General features: G+C 42.8%; 1 protein-coding gene across 1 annotated transcript in view; it reads right to left on the reverse strand.

The window, feature by feature from the left end:
* The window catches only part of CCDC150 (coiled-coil domain containing 150), a 40,112-nt gene extending 19,739 nt beyond the window's left edge, over nt 1-20,373 (reverse strand). Inside the window, exons 1-13 of the mRNA XM_019554344.1 lie at nt 20,123-20,373; nt 19,846-20,045; nt 19,564-19,742; nt 18,661-18,729; nt 14,011-14,127; nt 12,688-12,817; nt 10,509-10,552; nt 9,512-9,604; nt 7,250-7,357; nt 4,136-4,260; nt 2,439-2,616; nt 1,946-2,014; nt 415-507 (exon numbers count right to left, since the gene is read on the reverse strand). Of these exons, the coding sequence (XP_019409889.1) occupies nt 415-507; nt 1,946-2,014; nt 2,439-2,616; nt 4,136-4,260; nt 7,250-7,357; nt 9,512-9,604; nt 10,509-10,552; nt 12,688-12,817; nt 14,011-14,127; nt 18,661-18,729; nt 19,564-19,742; nt 19,846-20,045; nt 20,123-20,313 (1,596 nt within the window). The 5' untranslated portion in view covers nt 20,314-20,373. The remainder of the gene's footprint in view (nt 1-414; nt 508-1,945; nt 2,015-2,438; nt 2,617-4,135; nt 4,261-7,249; nt 7,358-9,511; nt 9,605-10,508; nt 10,553-12,687; nt 12,818-14,010; nt 14,128-18,660; nt 18,730-19,563; nt 19,743-19,845; nt 20,046-20,122) is intronic.
* Nucleotides 20,374-20,379: the final 6 nt, after the last annotated feature.

The following is a 20,379-nucleotide window of genomic DNA, read 5'->3' on the forward strand; positions in this document are numbered from 1 at the left end:
GGAGTTACCCTATCTTATACTTAGTGACCTACTTAAATTGCGGCAAGACAAAGGGTTGTTGCAGCGCATAAAGCTGATTTCATGGGTATTTTGTGGCAGCTCTACTCCTTGCTGCTGATTAGCAGAGGGGCCCTGGTGGCCCTGTCTCTTGCAGCAAATCGACCAAGAGACAAAAACCACATAATTAAATAGCAAATTCCATGGAAATATCATAAATCTAGGTATTGCATTTAAATCTAAATCTTTGTATTCTAGTAAGCATTCTTTGGGGTCAATTCCATGGGAAATCCTGTCATTTTTTGTGGAGACTGCCATTTTTCATGGTTTCTGCAAAAATCATGAAACCACAATTTAAGTATGTCCCCACGTATACCTAAGAGTGATAGTAGTCAGCTAACAGGAAAAGCAGTTTACCTGCTGGTGTTCCAGTGCAGCTAAATGGCCCATTAACCTCATGTTTTCTTCCTCTAATGTCTGCAGTGTGGATCTCATAGCACCCATTTCCAACTACAAAACAAGGGAAAATACAACTTCAGTCATGCTGCTTTAAGGTTTCTGCTTGGACACAACATGATCTGTGAACCAAACTTCAATCACAAAGCTACAGATTATACACAGCCTCTCCCCACTACACCCAGAGTTGCTTGCTTTTACCTTCCTTTCAGCAGTTGCAATTTAGTCTTCCCAGCCTTTCATTTATCCAAGCTATGCAGATTTGAAAGAGCTACATAGCTAAGATGCTTGAGCTTAACACTCAGCAGTGACTAAAATTTATGTTTATGGTATCAGGTAAGGCCCAACCAAGAATTTTGGCCCTTGTGTTCTTGACCAATTGAGAACGTTGGCATGTGTGAAGCTTTGTACAAATAGTAATAAATGGTCCTTGCCCGAAACACTTTACAATTTAAATAAGAGAAGACAGACCCAGTCTAGGAAAACTATAAAACCTATAGAGTGAACTGTGTGATGGTGCCAAATGTCATAGTAGTTCCATTAATGTTTTGGTTTTGGACTAAACTTACTTAGAAGAAATAAGTTAAGTGGAAACTGGAAGGGGACTGGGTATGAGGAAGATGGGAAGTATGGAATGAGTGTTAGGTAAAGAGATTGTGGAAGAGGGAAAGGGTTGGAATGAACAGCCAGTCAGCACAGGACAAGGAAAGTCCAAAAAAAACTGCTGAAAGTCTTCTGAATGTCTGAAGCTCCTGGTTTTAGCTGCTCCTGTAGCTGCTCTTATTTGATTGGATGTAGAGTTTTTGGTTGGTTTCTTGCTTCAGGTTTTCCTCCAAAGCCACAAGGCAGAAGGGTGCAGATATACCAAGAGGCAACATCTGTGTTCTGATTTGGGGTGTCTTTACTACGTCCAAGGGGAGGCTGGCAGTAAGGGCAGTCCACTTGGCTTCCATTTTTATCTACTTCTTTCCACAAAGTAGTACTCCCTGCTTTTGCTGCTTCTGCAGTTGCTCTTACTGGCTGAAGTACTTGGCTGGTTCATTTCTGGAGGTTCCTTGGTGGGGAAAGCTACCCTGCAAAGTGCTGGGTCCTAGGTGAACGTGGCCGCCAGTGTCTGCAGGCGGTCGCCGCTCACTGCTGCAGGCAATTCCCGCTCACTGCCACGGACACTGCTGCCTGCGGACAGTCCCTGCTTGCCACCTGCCCTCACCATCAACGTGGCTGCTAGCGTCTGCAGGTGGTCCCCGCTGACTGCCATGGTGCCCCCCAGTCTCAGGAGGCACCAGTCATTCCTGCTGCTATCGTTTAATGCCTGCCCATGTGCAAACCACTCATGGTTAAGGTCCCTCTTGCAATTTTCAATGCGTTGCTGACATTAGAACTAGCAGGAGACCTTCATTACAGACTCAGGGAAGACAAAACTGTTTATGCTACCCATACAACAGAAGGGACAGAATCAGAAATCAGAGATACTATGTATACTATGTGGTACCTTGTTCTCAGTTAATTCAATTTCCAGCTGGTTCCTCTCCTGTATTACTTCACTTGCTGTTTTTTCTATCTGCCAGATGGAATTAAAAGATCATTTTTAAATCAGTCAAAAAACCTCTCTAGTGTACTCAACCTAAAGACATTTTGTATTGCCATTAGAGAAATGTAGCACAGCATCTCAGACAGAAAGGTTACAGACCAACTCTGAAAAAATTAAAATTAGAAGACCATATAGCTCAGCTATCCTCTTTCCCTTAATCACCAGGCAAGCAAGAAGCACTTTCCTCAATTTTCCCCCCAGCATATTAAGTTACTATCTTGCACTAAGTTACTGTATGTGTTCTTATTGTATACATGATGTAGACCAGCACTGGTGATATATTCAAGGACACTGAAATGTCACAACAGCAGAAGACCATACAGTACAGGAATGCCAAAAGGTGTATCTTGTGATACATCTTTAAAATGAAAAACCAACAATATATCCACTGTACTTCCTGCTGATGGCTTTCCTTTTCCATCAGGAGAGATGCTCTCTCTCTCAGTGCTGTTTCTAGTTCACCTCGTAGTCTAGTAATAGTAGATTCTAGCAGTTCTTTTTGTGTGGTTGTTGTCTGCTCGGCTACACTTGCTTTCTGTTTGCAGGTGGCATGCTCAGAATGCAGGGTCTCCCTGTACAAACAAGATGTGAAATAAATGAATTAGAGCAGGCTTGTCCAACATGCGCCCTGCCAAGCCATTTTATCTGGCCCGCAGCGGCACTGCTGCTGCCGAGCGCAGAGCCACAGCAGCAAGGTGAGGCAGGAAGGGCTGGCCCATGGGCCCCAGCCGGCAGCAAGGGGAGGGGAGCTGCTTACCCCCGCGGGGCCAGGCTCATCAGTGAGCCGGGTCCTGCTGACACTGCCCCAAGGGTTGTGTGGCACGGGGCTGCCCCAGCTGTGCCTGATTAGACGAGCTGGAGACAGTGTGTGCAGCTTCTTCTCCGGCTCCGCCCCTGGTGTGTGGCTGGGGGAGCTGCAGCATGGCCCGTGCCCTGCCCGCATGCATGGTGGATGGAGGCACAGGGTAAGGCATGGAGCTGGGGGCGCCTCGGGGCCAGGCTGGGGCTGCAGGGCACGAGGTTGCCAGAGCTAGGCTGGGTGGGAGGCAGAAGGAGCCCGGCCCATAGGTGCTCTACGACCAGCTGCCTCCTTGGCAGTTCAGGTTCTGCTAATGTAGCCTGCATGGCTGAGGATGGGGGTCTGCATGCTGCTGGAGCAGCCCGTGCAATGAGGGGGCCCTAGGGGCCCACCCCCACAGCGTGCAGCCTGTGCAACACGTGCTGGTGTCATCTGGGGCCCACAGCCTCACCTGATCTGAACTGCTCTGGACTAGCTTATCCTTGAGATCTCTTCCATGTCTCTGCAGTATATGCCTACAATTTCTATTTAATTAACCATAATGACCACGATCAAGTTAGTAAAGGATCTCAAGGATAAGCTAGTCCCCATCCTCAGCCATGCAGGCTACATTTGCAGGGCACACAGACCACTCCTCCCCGCCCCACAGGCCTTTCCCCCTTGCACAGCAGTGGGAGAGGTGGCTATATATTAACTGCTTGTGGACCCCATGTAGACTGTGGGCAACATCCTGGCCCTTTGTGGGCCACATGTGCCCTGCAGGTAGTCTGCTGCTAATCTAGTTCAAACCCCTGCACAGAAAAATGATGTCCTGTTCCTAAGCCGTACCAAACATACAGACTTTCTGAAAACCACAACTTCCCTAGGCACATTTCTAGACCCATTTCATTGTCACTTCCTGCAACTTCATTTGTGTCAAAGGTCACGTAACATCACTTCCTGATGTGATACCATTTCCTGTGAGGTCGTTGAATATGGCTCGCTGGCCCACTGGGTGATAAAAAGTTTGTGATCCGGCCCCACATTCAAAAAGGCTGGACACCCCTGAATTACAGTTTTGTCCCTTGCATGCTTAGACCATTATGAATAGAAGATAGACTTCATATTAACATAAGACTTCTCCATCAAGATTAGCTTGACTGTGTTCTTAAGTCCCAAATCCGTTCCAGCCAACAGGAAATAGAGAATGCTTGGAGGAGGCTTGGAGAGATGCAAGAAACAGGATACAAAGGGGACTACTGAATGAGAAAAGAACAGGACAGCAACTACTGATCAGAAGCGTCTTCACTCACAGCTCTCTCTGAAGTTGAGCTTTTTCCTTCTGCACATTTTGCAACTCCTCCATAATGTTGGCACGAGCAGCATCCAACAGCAAGTCCTGTTCTTGCAGTTTCTGAGTCATTTTCTCCTGTTCTGCCTGAAGAGGGAAAGGAAACACTGGTGTGGAAGCCTGGGGATTGTGCAGGAAATGAAAACAAAGCCAGACTGACAGAGGCTACAAAGCTGCTATTTATATAAAGTTTGCTTATCCCAGTGTTTACAAGACTTGTTCCATCTTTTTAGAACTGAACATGGACTTTCCCTTAGAGAAAATATCTAAACAGCACTTGCCTTTCCTAGGCAGGGATTTCAGTATTTCTTTGATATAGGTAAGGTCTTCAAGGATTTCCACTCAGTCATTCTTCATCTTCAGTCTTCTCTTTAGTCACAACCCACTCTTTCTTCTAGCACTGGCTGCTCCCCCAGAATTTTATTATAATAGTTAGATGTTGTTGCTTTTTATAATGCTTCTCCCCCTTCCTTTAAAAAATAAATATCTGCATAACTCAGGCAAAGTGGACAGTGAGTTACATCTACAAGTTAGCCCCCTGTGTCGTGCTAGTGGAGTCATTTAGATAATTGCCCATAATCACCTTTCTTCTTAACAAATACCTCAGCTTGTTGCTTTTGTGCATTTGGGGGTGCTTTGTGAATAATCAATTTAACGGTTTTATTGGAGAACAATTGCACTTCCTGTCTCCTGCACTAGCACAAGAACATTTCTGATGTGTTGCTTAAGGGAGCTTTTCCCTAGTTTCTGAAAGAAAGAATTTTTTCTAGAAGTAGCAATAGCAAAGGTGAAAATAAAATGGTAACAGGCAGATGTATACAAAGAGAAAGGGAAAAGATAAAGTAGTGGACCCAGTTGTATTTTCATAGGTCTGTTTTTAAACTAGACAGGACCATTGTTCTCATCTAGTATCACCTCTTGCATAATGCAGGCATCTTGGTATTAATGTCTGCTTCAAATTCAGCAGTCACTAAAAGCATATCTTTTGGAAAGATATTCAACCTTAAATCTTAAAAATTTTCAGGAATTACCATTACAGTTAACCCCCGCCCCCCATCTTAATTTTCCATTTTAATTTGTCTAGTTTCAACCTATACCCACTGAATCTTATTATACCTTTTCTAGCGAGATTAGATTAGCTGTTTCCCATGTCTCAGACTGAGGCTGCTATGGTATTAGCAGCCCTAAAACTGAGTAGCTCTTCCCATTTTCACGGCTTTTAACAGTGAGCTCTGTTAGAAGGGGGGCTCCTATTAGAAGATTAGATAATAAAGGCAGTAGCTTGGATGCTACTACTACTTACTACACTACTGAGTACTGTGTACTTAATATTTTTTGTTGACATGAGAGTATGTACATAACCTTTTTCAGGCCTAAAGATATGCACTTAACTGTTGCCCATGGTATCTAAGGATTACATTAACTCTTTTAATCATAGTGCTGTGCTGGAAACTTGCATTTAGTTGATTATCCCCCAGTTTTTCAGAAGAATCATTGTTTCTCAGGATAGTTATCTATCCAGGGTGTAGAATTTACACTGTTTTCTTTGGTATATAACTTTACACATTGGGCCATACTGAAATGTATATTATGTGCTTGCATGCAGCATACCAAGCAAAATATTTGCCACAATTGCAGTTTTTGTCAGCTGTGCAATACCAGAAATTATCTTAGGGTTTTCTTCCCAGCTTCTGATAAAAATACAGAGTGACAATGTTTGGTGCTGTTCCTTTGTCTGCCCAAAACCCCTTATATACAAATCAAGAGAGAGTAGACATATCCTTATAAATATTATAAGTATCTTTTACAAAGCTTCAGAAATGTTATTTAAAAGAGAGCCCAAAAGAGGAAGCTTTTAATAGTCAATTAAAAAAAAAAAGATGCATCTCCCTTAAATGCATATACACGAGACCCATCAAATGATGACAGTGAAGACTTTATTTTTGAGAAAGAAATAAAGTCTCATGAGTTAGCGCATAGTTAAGATGTATGTACCACTCTAGTGACCTAAACTGATTAACAAAGAAATAGTTATGCTGTCCTTGCTCTGGCATCTATAATTCTTCACTGAAGAAAAAGTAATTTTCAAGCTTCAGGAACTGTATGGGGAGACAGTACTTAAGAATAAATTTCAAAAGGGGAAACCTCTTAGAGAAATGAACAAGCTGATTAGAGTCTGGATTTAACAAATTAAACACCATGCCCTAATAGTACCGGGGAACCCCATTTAAAAGGTTCACAAGGAAACACCACTGCAGCCCTGGTAAAGGGCCCTTTAAGTCTGTGTGACTCTGCTAATTCCAGCTCACCCTTTTCTGGAGCTATAAAGGTTGGGAAAGCTGAAGAAAAGAGCTAGTTTTAGCTTGGCAACAGAAGAAGTAGGAGCTTCCAGACTAGGGGAATAGGAACATCTCTAAGTGAAAAGCTCCACAGAAGATCTATAGAGTTTGGAAGAACTCTGGATTACAAACTGAAGAGAAGGAACTTGAGAAAAGGGACAGAATCTATAAGTGTGAGAGGACTGAGGTAGGCAATGGATCAGGAAATTGTGTACACTATGGGAGGTGTTAGATTTGAGAGGCTATTCTCAAAAGGAAGCTCCTACTTCCTTTGACAGAAGGCTATTGTTAATGTTATCCAGTATAACCTGTGGTAGTACTGAAGCATACCAACTCCTCTGAGAGCAAGTAACTATGCTAAGAGACGATGTAAAGCACCAACACCTGCTAGAACTTTTTCAGTACTATGTAGACTGAGCAGGGAGAACTCACATTCCTGTCTATTATACAACCTTACTTGAATGTTAATTTTTTTGAGAGTGCTGGTTATTAAACAGGATGGGGGGTGAATTTTATAAGGCTTACGCTTCACCAGGGTTCCTTACTGAGTGTTAAAAACCAGTTCAGACAAGCGACTAGAATTCATTATTTATAAAAAAATTTTTTTTTCCAACTCCTACAGGGTACTAGCTTATTGTTACCGTCTTCTCTTCACCCTATACTTCCTGACCCAGTTTTTTGTTCTGTGAATGTGATTCACACTAGCTACTTCTATAGCTTAAAATAGAACAGTATACCTTAAGCATGGCTTGATGATCTGAAACAAGTTTAACATTCTCCATGGAAACACTTCGGAGTGTAGCACTCAGCTCTGAACACTGCTGGTTTAACTGATCATTAAGGACCTAGGAAAGGGAAGGGAAAAAAGAACATACATTACTTCAAGGCTGAATCTTAACCAAAAAAGATAACTGTGATCAACTATATTAAATTATTTTTAACAAGAAGATAGAAATGCAGGCCAAGACAGGGGAGCACAGGTTAGAAGTAATTAAGTACGACAAATGCACTCAAGTCAACTGAGCCTGCTAACAAAATTAAATTCCATGCAGAGGAAAGCAGCAGATGTGAGAGATCTTGACCTTTAGTAAGGTCAAATAAATCTTATAAACAAGCTAAGGAAGTCTGGTCTATATGTAACTACCATCATGTGACTCACTACACAACTGCCTGGAAAGAACATATCTTAATATTCACTATCAAGCCGGGAGACGCTTCCAGTCCTGCTCAATTTTTCATTGAGGACTTAGAGAGCAGAACAGAGATGATGCTCATGAAAGCTGTAGCTGATACTGTGCTTGTGGGGGTGGGAGTTGCAAACACTTTGAAGGACAAAGTCAGCATTCAAAATGATTTTGACAAGCTGGATGGATGGGATGAAAATAGTTTGTCTTTTTAAATTTTAATGATATTCAAGTGTTACACTCAAGAACAAAGAAATCATTGTGCCAATGCAAGCTGTAAATAACTGGCTAGCCTGCCGCATGTCTCAGGGTATGTGGATCACAAAATACAAGGCAATAATGTGGTACCCACAAAGTGGGGAAAGCTTGTTCTCTCTGGCCACTGCAGAAAAGATCAGAAGACATTTACTTTAAATTTGTAACAAAGATGATTTTAGTTTGACATTAAAAAAAGCTTTCTAACCATCGGACTAATGAAATACCAGAATGGACTATTTATGGGTATTTGTGCATTTTGTTGGACTTCTTTAATGACTAGATTAGAGACCGAGGAATACATGATCTGACTTCTACAAAATGGATTAGACATATATCAGTGTCCTTTTTCCAGCTCTATGTTCCTATAACTCCATTTTTAGTTCCGTTACAAAAAAGCACTATGTAATATTTTTGCTTTTGAAAGAGCTCTTCACTATTTCTGTGATTTCTGGAGCCATACATATGCTGTAAGCCATTCACATTGCTTCAAGTGGACTTTTTCTGTAGGATGGAAATGGAGAACACTTGATGATTCTACCATATTTTACTGCATACAAAATGATCCCAAATATAATATGCACCTTGTTTTTTGAAAAGCAAATATTTTCCCGTTATGACTGCATAGAGCAGGGACAGTGCCTAATCTCTGACTCCCTTTCCCTTTCATGTATAACTAAAGCTGAATCCCTAGCTGCTACTGAAGACCAGTCTTCATGTGTGGACCTGTTTTGAAAACAGCTAGAGAGACTGTGAAACAGAGACCACAAGCAGCTAGCAAACACCAAAATTAACTTAAGAAAGGTTAGTTTGATTAGTGAAACATCAAGATCTCTGAAAAAGGAGATGATTGTTAACACCTATAGAGTGGAAAAAAAAAAGCCTTTAAATCCACTGACTCTCTCAGCTGCCTGAAACCCTGGCAGAAAATAAGCTTCCCTGCCTAATACTTGCACTTGGGCTTTTAGGGGCCCGATTTTAGTGGGGGAAGGTGCATGTTGTTTGTGAGGAAAATATACTATTGTTTATAATGGAGAAGCAATTAACAATCAAGGTTCCTTTGTAAAGCTGTAACTTCTATTATGATTATGTAGCCTTCATCATACAACAGGCCACAGAACCACCTAAAATTAGCCCACAGCTTTTCTGAGCAATAGTATCTCTTGTTGGAAAGACCCAGTTTTAATTTTTTTAAAAATCTTACAACAGAGGGTTCACCTCCCATTTCAGCCCTTAACTAAGAAGTGAACAAGCTTAGGACTAACAGCCCCAATACTTCATTAACAATCAAGTTTAATCATCAAAGCAGCTACAAGATGGGCACTTACGTTTGAGTAATGACATTAAGCTGATGGCAAGAAAGCTGAAGTGGAGATATGGGACATCAAATGACAACAGCAAGGCATTAGATTTAGCACGTTTTGTGGGGAGAATGGACAATATTGATCAGCATCAGGTGTAGGACAGGAGGTATACTGAAAAAAATCTCCTGTGACAAGTTATGGACTCTTTCCCTATACTTCAGCTCAAGAATACAGGAAACAAAGCTATTTTCATTACCTGTACTTTTTCAGCTGTCTCTCGCAGGACAGTTATTTCAGAATGCAACTGCATATTCTCCTTGTGTTCTCTGCTGAAAGAGACCTGTGTATTCTAAAGGGAAGCATAAAACAAACTTCTCCCTGAGCAAAGATTAACAGACAGCGAACTTGCCATCCAATCTGAAATTTCAGTTTATGTAACGCTTTTCTCTCACTTTTATTTAATAGTTCCTCCTAGTGCAGTCACAGGGCTACCTTAGTGGAGTTATGTTTGGCACTTTATACATAAACTTTCACTACGAATATGACCATATCAAAGTCAGCCAAGACTGAAGTTTAAGTTGGATTCTGTCGGTGTGCTTTTGTTACTTGGGTAGCCAAGGCCATCCTTGTACCCCTTTTCCTTTGGTACTGGTAACTTTGGCATAATCCTTGACCCTAAACTCTCCTCCTGCCATACTTTCTACATCTGCTAGGTCAAGTCTTATTACCACCCTACAACACTGCATGTATGTACAAAGCCTAGACTCCACCTTCTTTGAAATCTATCTGGTTTCAAAGACAGGTCTTTGACTCTCTATATAAGAAGACATGGGCAAAGGGATCACTTCTTTGGATAATGTCTAGCACAACCATGGTACAAAACAGTAAGTAGATGGGTTGAATGCAGCTACACTTGGTAATCTGCAGTCAATTCTGAATTTCATAATGGTAAAACCATGCACAATTTAGCAGGCTGCTAGTAGAAACTCTAATTGGGTATCAGAAGCAGTCCAGAAGGCTGAGTAGGGGGGTGAGGAAATAAAGAAATTGACCACTTGGAAGCCTCTGGGCATCTGTTTGGATTTGTTCTTGTAAAAAATACCACCAGTCTGGCTCATTTTGAACGGTGATTGTGCAGAAAAAGAATAATAGAGAGTCTGGTAAGACAGGATGTATATTGGCATTTTGCTGCTTTCCTTAGGGGAAAAAAAAGAAGTCATACTTTTTTCCCATGAACATAGCTTACAACTTACTTTTGCTTCTTCAGTCAGTTGGGAAATGACGCAATTTTTGGATTCTAGAACAGAGCAAAACCAAAGCAGAGCCATGAAACTTGTTATAAAACAAAATGGCACTTTTTATTTTTTAATTGTTTACTTAGTCACAGCAGATGGCCAAAATCTGCATGACTTCTGCTACTTCTGATAATACTGAAAGATCTAACGTTTCAGGTTAACAGGATTATTATTATTAGAGCATATTCTTCCTTCCCGGTAACCACAGGCAAGACTCTTATTTCCTACCTTTTAAAATACGTAAAGTTTACAACTGCCTGTCACCTGCACATCCAAATATTTTAGTTACATATACAAACTGAGTTAACTTTATAAACTGCTATTAACATTTTGTACAGACATGTGCTCAATGTATGTACAATCTAACTTGCAATAATTGCTGCACAGAGTTTCTGTATACATGTTTGTGTGTCCCAATGTCAAAATAAAATTCCTAGCTTAGAGTAAATGTAAACCCAAGGGACAAAAAGCATGTTTTGTTTTAATTCCATTTGAATGAACCTAATGGCATACTTTGCCCTTCAATATTGCATTACTCTTTGGTAAAATGCTGAAGAGACATCTCAACAAAAGTTGTGGGGATAGGAGGGGAAATCACACACTGAAAATATGATCTGGAAAGGACAATCAAAAGGTCTTCCAAATAAAAGCAGAAACCCTGAATTGGAAGGATGATTTCATGTTTATTTTCTGCATCTCTCTCTCCCCCAAAGGTAAATAAACTCCCTTAAATACTCCAAAGTATAATATTTTGTTTTTATTAATGCTGCAGCACTTATTTCTACTTCAGCCTTTGGGGAAAGGGTCAAAGTACATAGTGACCAGTAATATCTTCAGTACCCCCAAAAAATCTCAGTTTCCCTTGTTTCTCACTTGGCAGGACACACATTTTCTTAGTTTTTGGGATTTTTTTTTAGTTTTTTCTGAAGAAAAGGGTTTTTTTTCCCCCAATAGTGAGAAGCTCTTTCACACCCAGTGGACCATATTTGAATAGCATGGCAAGATTCTCTTCTTGATATAGCTTACTAGTAGATATTGGAACCCTTCCATGAACAGTGGGTTAACTGACTCCCTCTTAAAAAAAAAAAAAAAAAAAGGGGGGGGGGGGCTCATCCTGAATACCTCTGCCTCAGAGGCCAAGATAAATGCTCCTTGTTTTTTTAAGGATATAGCCTTTGTTTGGGTTAGTTACACCTGTAAGTGTCACGCTTCCATAAAACAGAGTCAAGATCAGAACAACCAGATTTTCACTCAGTTTGTTCTGATTGCTTATGTTCCTCACCAAATTTCTCCCCTGTACAGTGCTTCTCATAAATTCCCCATTACTAACTAGCAGCTCTAGTCAAAGTTCGAAAAGACTAAATACCAGTTCAAAAAGTAACTCCAGTGCTTACTCAATAGTTTTAAGTCTGAGAGACTTCAGCTGATGAAATCCACTAAGAAAACTGCTGTTCTGTTTTCATAGAATCACAGAAGTAGGATTGGAAGGGACCTTGTAGATCTTCAAGTCTGACCCCCTGCCTGGGCAGGAGAAAAAAACTGGACTCAAATGATCCCAGCTAGGTAGGCATCAAGCCTCCTCTTAAAGACTCCCAGGGTAGGAGCCAGCACGACTTCCCTTGGAAGTTGGTTCCAGATCCTAGCTGCCCTAACTGTGAAGTAGTTCTTAGGGATGACTAATCTAAACCTACTCTCCAACAACTTGTGGCAGTTATTCCTTGTTATGCCAGGGGGCGCTAGGGGAAACAAGATCTCTCCCAAACCCTTCTCGTCCTCCCTAGTGAGTTTATAGATGGTCACCAGGTCCCCCCCTCAGCCTTCACTTGTGAAGGCTGAACAGGTTCCAGTCCTGCAGTTTCTCATTGTAGGGTCTGCCCCGTTGTCCCCAGATCATATTTTATTTTCCTGACTATTACTTCAGTCAGGAAAAGATTTACATACAAGCTAATTTAAGGCACTTCAAGACCTAAGTGCTTCAATAAGCAGAATTTCATTCCCATTAGCTACTGTAACTACAGGAGGACCCATTAGCTCTAAAAATAATACATCTCGATCATTTGAGTGCCTTCTCCCTGGGAGCAGTGGAGGAATGTGTGGTAGGACTAATTTGGTTGTAGTTGTGACTTTGCTGTCATACCCAACTCAGCTTTCAACTGTGTACATTCCTGTTCCAGTTGTATAGTTCTCTCTTCCTCCTTCTGTAGCTTCTCTCGGACTAGCTGGACCTCCTGGTGCAGACCATGGCAGTCCTGCTGCAACAGCTGCACCTGTAGAAAAAGAGTCATTTTTCCCTCCCTCCCTCCTCATTCCCTTCTGCACCCCACCCCCCCTGCCATGGGATAGAGAGGCTTTCATTTAAAAAAATCCATATGAGCCTAAGGAGACTTCAGATCAAGAGGTTAGCCTAGAGGAAGAGAGAAAAATATAGTTGGACTGCTTCAGACCTTCAATCCTAACTGTTTCAAACCTTCTGTTTTAGAACAGAACCATTCAGGGCTGATAATTCCTAACACAAGGTTGTAGGAAAGTTTCCAATTAAAATTGTGACATTAGAAATATTAACATATATATTTAGAGCAAAGGGATCAACATTACTGAGGATCACAGAAAGGGAGGATTTATACCAGACCATTATGATGACTCATGTTTATACCTCACCTTGCCTCATCTTTCACTTATAAAAATTATATTGGGTCAACTAGATGCATTAAATCTTGGATGATCCAAACCAAATCTGTGCCTCAATTGTTTCACTCTAAGCAACTCTGCTCAGTCTTTGTTATTTCCATGTATAAGTGGATGTCTACAGGAATCCTAGGAAAACCCACAAAATCTGAGAATGGAGGCAGGGAAAAAAAAGAAAATGAGGTTTTTATGAGCAGTCTGAACAATTCCAGGTGCACCAAAAGGAAATTTAAAGTATCTGCTTAATTTAGTTTTCCTTTGAGACCCCCCCCCCAACTAGTTTTCCAGGGGGCAGCAAAAGATAATTTCCATATTCTTTTTCTTGACAATCTATTTAAGCATACATACACCTTGGAACTTGTGTTGTATGTGGGGTTTTTTCTTTTACTAGTTATGTTGCAGTGGGTCTGTGTGGTCTTTTGCATGCATTTTAAACAATGAAAAGACAAACAAGCAACAAAATACTTTTTTTATCTGGACTTTCCCTTCCTTTCGTAAGGGCTATTATTACTACAAATCCACTCAATAATGGAAAAGCACCTTTGCTATTATGTTATTCCCAAAAGGTTTAAGAATCCTACAGAATATTCTCAGAATCATTGTTTTCTCATACAACACTATACCAAGTCCAAGTAATTTTTAATGTTCCACTCTTGCTGTTCAAGATCCATGTAACCTGTTCTCAGTATTCTATTTGCTTCTTACAGCACCTTGTTGCTGGGGGGAAAAAGTCTCCTTCAAAGGGGGAAAGAAAAAGGTGCTGTGCTTCTCCAACCTGTTTCCGTTCTGCCTCCACAGTCCTTTCCATATCCTGCACGTGACGCAGCATGGTTACTTGGGATTTCTCCAGGGACTGTCGTTGACTTGCCTCCTTAGACAGCTGCTCCCTTAGCTACAAGAGACCAAACATAGGCTGTGTCACTGAACACAGTCTCAAGTAAAGCAAAACTAATATTACTGAAGCAGATGGAGTTCCAATACAGCAAGCAGGCATATTTTTAGTAATATCAGAACTGGTAAAGATGCTGCAGAGCATTTAATGGAAGTGGTGCTCTAGGGAAAAATACTGAACAATCCAACTATATCTTCTACTTCAATTGTCATATTCATATCAATATTTATTTCCCTCCAAGGGCTAGAAGGGCCTCTTCCTGGACTCACTCAAAATTTATATCAGAATCTGCTGGGAAGGATCACTGCAGAGAGCAAACTTTCCTTTCATTTCAGTCTCACTGAAGCTACAACATGCTCAAACTTTGGGTCTGGAGTCTTTGCAAGGCAGTGTACTGCTTTATACTATTGGGCTCTTCCTTGCTAAAAGGAAAGCTGTCCTTTTCAAAAAGAGCTAACCCAAAACCCTCTTCCCAAAGACCTGTTTTTAATGAATCTCCCATAATAGGATCAATAGTATTAGCTCAGTCAGTATATACAGAGAACTTAGTGGAATCATTTACCACAGAAGCTTTTTTAAATCAAACTTTTCACTTATAATGTCCAAAATGAGTCATGTATATCCTACACAACATGTGTTTCCATGCTTGGGACTACAAGGATAGTAAGAAAGTTCCACTCATTGCTCCAGGAAGCTCAGATAGAACACACAAATTCTTTTAGAGCCTGACTCAGCAGAAACAGTTGTCTTTGAGTTACTGAGGACCTGTAACAGGAAGTCAAAAGGCTCCTTTTCCTTTAAAAGGAAAGAGTACCAGGCTGAGCTGAATCTGGGAGGACTCAGCTAGGAAGCAAGCCAGCTGCTAATGAAACAGCTGCCAGCAGACAAACCAGGGTGCATGATACCAGGAGAGGTTAATTACAGGAAGGTAACTCATGCTGCGGAGGGAGGCAGAGCAGTAAGAGCTGTCAGCTGGGAAACAAGGGCCTGCATACAGAGGACTTCTAGCAGGGAAAGCAGGCAGGTCATCGGGTAGTGGGGAAACTCCTGTGAGTGCCTACAGGGTCACATGACTGGATGGGGATCGGCTTAAGAGACTCTTAATGCCTGTACCTGAGAGCAGGCAGGTTGTTTGGCCCAGCCAGCTATGCAGTGAAGAGCTCTTGTGAGAGGCTCCGCTGACTTCTGGGATGCCTGACAATGCCAGTAAGATACCAAATGCTTACTATACTTCCGATAGGACTCCAGACGGGGAAGCTTGGCAAATGGCCAGTTGGCTTGGACTGCTGTTAGAGTCTGAGTACTTATGTGTCTTGTTACATGAGGTTCTTTGGGTAAATGTGATTATCTTTTATTAGACCAAATAAACAGTTGGAAAAAATTGTTTTCTACAAGCTTTGAGGTATAAACACCCTTCTTCAGGCCTAGGGAGAATCTACTGGATTAACCAGCACCTCATCTGCCTATGGCCTTAAACCAACACTGCTTCAACCAACAACCCTATGTATTTTGTTTGAGTTTGAACAGTGGCTTGAGTTTGGAACTAGTAGAGGCAAGAAGAGGTCCCAGTAGAGCCAGTGATGCATGGAGTTAGAGCTAGTGCGGGCCCAGAGCTGAGAGAGGCAGACATGGGGCTAGGAGGGCCCAGAATCAAGATGGGGCTAGGCTAAAGGGACTTGCCAGAATGGAGAGGCAGAGACCAGAAAGGCTGAGGCAGCAGAGACCTGAGATAGGTGGGCACTTTGCCCAAACCCCAGGCTAAGCCATGACTGGAAACACCTGTGGGACATAGCTGTAAGGGAAGCTCAGAGGCTGTGATTAGCCATTAGGGCTATAAGCAGAGATGTAAGCACTCATGAATGAGGTCTTGCTTAGAAAGTGCTGGGGCACCTTCTTCTTCTAAAGACCTAACAACATCAAGGCATGGCAGATGAGCTAAAGAGGAGATTGCTCAAAAGGAGCAGAGAGGACAAGAGCTGAGAAGGTACTCTAGGGGCATTATGGCTACCCCTGGGGTAGAACCCTGTTACGGGGCTTATGAGAGCTTGCTTCACATGTTTAAGAATAAAGATGCTCTCTTGGCACTAACTCCCCTATAGGAAACAAACTGTTTCATGTATTCAGACTGAGGCTCAGCTACATGTTACTCAGGGATGTCAAAATACTGAATGCTTTACACTTCATCTAGAGCAGTGGGAGCCAACCTTTCTGGCAGATGTGCCATGAATTAGCTCTGCACCCTCCCTGAATACACTCTGCTCCCCTTCCTCTACCCAGCAGAACTTCCTGCTTTGCTTTCTGTTCCTTACTCTGTACTGCCTACCTGATCTTCTGCTCTGCCTTCTGCCTCCTACCTTATTTGCTGTGAATCCCTTCCCTGATCTGTTGTATGCCACACTCAAGATGCCTATCCCACTTTGTGGCACTCTTACTGAAGGTTGATCATCCCTGGTCTAGTGCAGTTGGGAGCAGATACTTCTGATTCTGTAAACTAAACGGGAATTGGAAACAAAGAAGGAAGTGGTGAAGGCTGAATATAACTTTGATTATTTGAAGAAAATTCTACATTCTTCAGATGTCATCCTCCAGTAAGCAAAACACAAGTATCTAAATGTATTATTCATAACCAGGGTGGTATGTAACTTATAACAAACTGCACCTCCATTCTACATTAAGGAGTTATTATAGTAAAGATCCTCTCTCTTTAAAAAAACAAAACAAAACAAAACACCAGAAAAACAACTTATTAGCTAAGTAAGTGATTTTGTTTGTTTGTTTTGTTTTTTCCCCCTCATTGGCAGGGGACATGACTTATGAAAATGGTAGATCTACCTATTTTTCTGATTAAGGAGTGCAAAAGACCTACACTTCCACAAATTAAATTTGTTTGTATAAAGACAACAGAGTGAAGAAATGTTCCAGTTCAGCCAATCAACCAAGTGTTTCTTGAGATGTGGCTAAACTTCAGGCTTGAATAATATGGCTGCTGTTTATACAGGGCCTTCTTTTTTTTTTTTCAGAATGTATATGCTGCTCTTAAGGATAAAAGGATGAAGAATATTATTCTGGGGAGTGACCACTTCTGTACAGGTAGCCACTAAATTACTGTAGGAACAATACACACTATGCATGCTGTTATAACAGTGCTTAATAAGTTGCATAATACAAAGGATCCTGACTTGGTCACAAAGTTCATATATGTTCACTGTATCTTCATGAAAAAGGGTAGTGGAGAGTAATACAGGACACAGAGATACAACTATGGAACAAACTGGGACCTCCCCCCCAAGAGGAGGCACAGCAAAAGACTGACTGGAACAGTTCTGCTCTGTTACCTGGTCTTGGGGGTACAAGTAGTTTAAGTAGAGATTAAACTAATTAACTTGTAAGTTTGCAACTTTAAGTTAGTGATGTATTCCCCTAAAATTCACTCAAAAAGCTAATTTTTAACTATGACTGTGTGTGGACCATGTTCTTCACTTAACCTACAACTACTAACAGCAGGAGGTTTGACAGCTATGAGTGTGGGGAACAGCTTGGCTTTCTGGCATCTGTTAGGAACTCAGTTTTCTAAAGAAAGGAAGGACCTTGTTTGGTATAGTAAAGGGTTTCCCCTGCCTACCACACACATCCTTTCTGTGCCCTGAAGATGACAACCACTGAAGTTTGCCTATTACTAGGAGCACCCTATGCCCTGATTTGGCTGAGACATTCCCAGATTCCATGGGCTGGTCCTGGCTGGTGGTTGGTCAAAAGTCCTAGGCCAGAGTCTGGTGGAGAGTCAGAGCGGTATGGTGCACTAGGCAAGCTGCTCCTGTGGAGGAGCAAGGATGTGCCACTCATGGGCAGGGTGGCAACTGCTCCAGTCTGCCCAACCTGTTCCTGCACACCATACTGCTCTGCCTCCCTGCCAGACTCCATCCTGGGACTTTTTGATCAACTGGTCAGGACAAGCATGAAGAATCTGGGAGTATCATGGCCAAACCAAGAGATATAGTCAACTCTACCTATTGCATCCTTCTGGCAAAAGCCTTACCAGGATACCTCTTAGCATTCATGGCTGCTTATTTGGCTGGAAGGGTTATTAAACAACTGAGATGCATCTTCTGTTTTCTAACAGCTGTGAGCTTCTGGGAGGCAAGCTATATTTCATTTCATTTAAGGCTTCATGTTTCAACAATACTTCTTTACTGGGTTCATAACAAGACATCTCCTTCTACTACTACTGCCTCATTAGCTAGCAAACAAGTCATTAGTTCCATATCCTGAATGCAAAAATGTCTTCTCTATAACCATAAAGCTATGAATACCTTTGCTTTCATAGCATGGAACCCAGCTCTCGTTCAGCAGCTGGACTCTTCTGTTACACATGAAGGATGTTACAGATGCAGTTCTAAGAACATTCACAAGTTTTCGTTTCAGATGTTTACATTCTATTCCACATTTGGAGGTACTCTTACGCAGCTCACCATTCAAATTTTTTCCCAGCAATGCTCAACAACTGCACTCTTTCCAGCCTTTTCTTGCCCTTACCTCCTGAAGTCTAAGATTCATTTTCTGTTTTGTTGTCCTCAGTTGTTCTACTGCAATTGCTGCATCTGTCTGAAAAGACCACAGAAAAAATTTCTATTCCATTTCTGCAGTCAGACATCAGTATGCCAAACCTGACTGCGCAAAAATCTTTTATTATTGTCTTGCATCATATGGCACACCAAGACTGGATTGCCAATTACAGTCTGGGTCAAGAGTGCTAAAATGATGAGTGCCTTCTGCACTGTTCATGACCAATTCTTTGAGACCATCAAGATGCTAGGATGAACATGGTGCATCTTATTCCCCCTTCACTTTAGAGGATGGTGGTGAAGCTGTAATCTTTTCCTATATTTTCTGGATTGTAAAGTACTAGCAAAATGAGAGGAACACCTAAGACCCCAATGAGGAGGACCCTGAGCTTTCTGAGGGGTAAAAAAATACATTTTCCTATCCAGGTTTGGTTGCCTCCAGGACAGTGGTTTTCAACCTTATGTTTTCCACTTGCAGACCCCTAAAAATTTCAAATGGACCCCATTGGAAATGTTAAATGGGGTACAGACTCCTTTGAATGGTAAGTGTGGGTATTCACATAGTTTTGATCAGTCATCTTTCATGGATCCCTAGGGGTCTGCAGACTACAGACTGACAATCAATACTCCATGATCATTTCTCCTTATCCAAGAATCTCTAGCTGTCTTGGATACAAGACCAGAACCTGCCAAAGCCATTTCTAGTTAAGCATATGCAACTTGGAATCTGTCAAAGCACAGAATAAGCACCTTTTTTGTTGTTTTTGTTTTTAAAAGACCAGCTACTAGTATTGGCATCGATTGGAGATGTAATCCTTAGAGACTAGCTGTGTCTCTGAGCACAGGATTTGCGTTTGCAACCATTGTTCTGTACCTTGCTTGCTGTTGCCAGCTCAAGCGCAGAGCTCAGTCTCTGAATGTCTTCCTTGGCCTTTTCTTTGGCCTCCTGTGCCTCACTGAGCTGCTGGCGTGATGTCAGTAACTCGAGCTGTATGGCCTTCAGTTCCTGCAGGTGCTCCTCCTGCACCACACCCAAGCGCTGCTCTAGGTGGGCTGAGAGAGAGAAAAGTAGGAACGGCAGGGCTGTGAAGTGAGAAGGCTGCCAGCAGGCAGCAGAGTGGGCCTGGCTCTGGCCCTGCTCCCCCGCCCCCCGCACCTGCATGCTGCGGGTTCAGCTCCTTTTCAGTCTGCAGCCGGAAGACATTGAGCTTCAGGGTCTGGACGACACTCTCCATCCGGCACATGCGGTTCACCAGCGCTTCGCAGCGCTTCCACAGCACGTCGCTCTCCCCCGCGAAGGCGGCGCGGGCCCGCACGGGGCTAATGGCGTCCCGGGCCGGGAGAGGCTGGCGGCTGCTGAAAGAGACCGCGGCGGCGCGTGGGTGAAGCCGGCGCCCCCCGGGGCAAGCAGAGCGCCTCCCCCACCTCCCGACCTGACCCGGCCCGGTCCCCACCTCCGCCCGTCAGCGCCGAGCGCCTGCAGGTCCCGCACGAGCGCGCCAGTCTCATCCTCGGCCACCCGCAGGCGCTGCTGCAGCACGGCGAAGGCTTCGGGCACGGTGGCCCCGACGCTCGTGGGGGCGACGGGCGCCCGCGCCATCGTCGCCGGGGCCCGCCTCGCCATCTTCCTCGCCCGGCGGCGCCGTCTCCATGGAGCCCGAGCGCACTTCAAACCGGCCCGCGCCCGGCC

Source organism: Crocodylus porosus, unplaced genomic scaffold (assembly GCF_001723895.1).
Source record: "Crocodylus porosus isolate Cpor-Errol unplaced genomic scaffold, CroPor_comp1, whole genome shotgun sequence".
Taxonomy (NCBI): Eukaryota; Metazoa; Chordata; order Crocodylia; family Crocodylidae; genus Crocodylus; species Crocodylus porosus.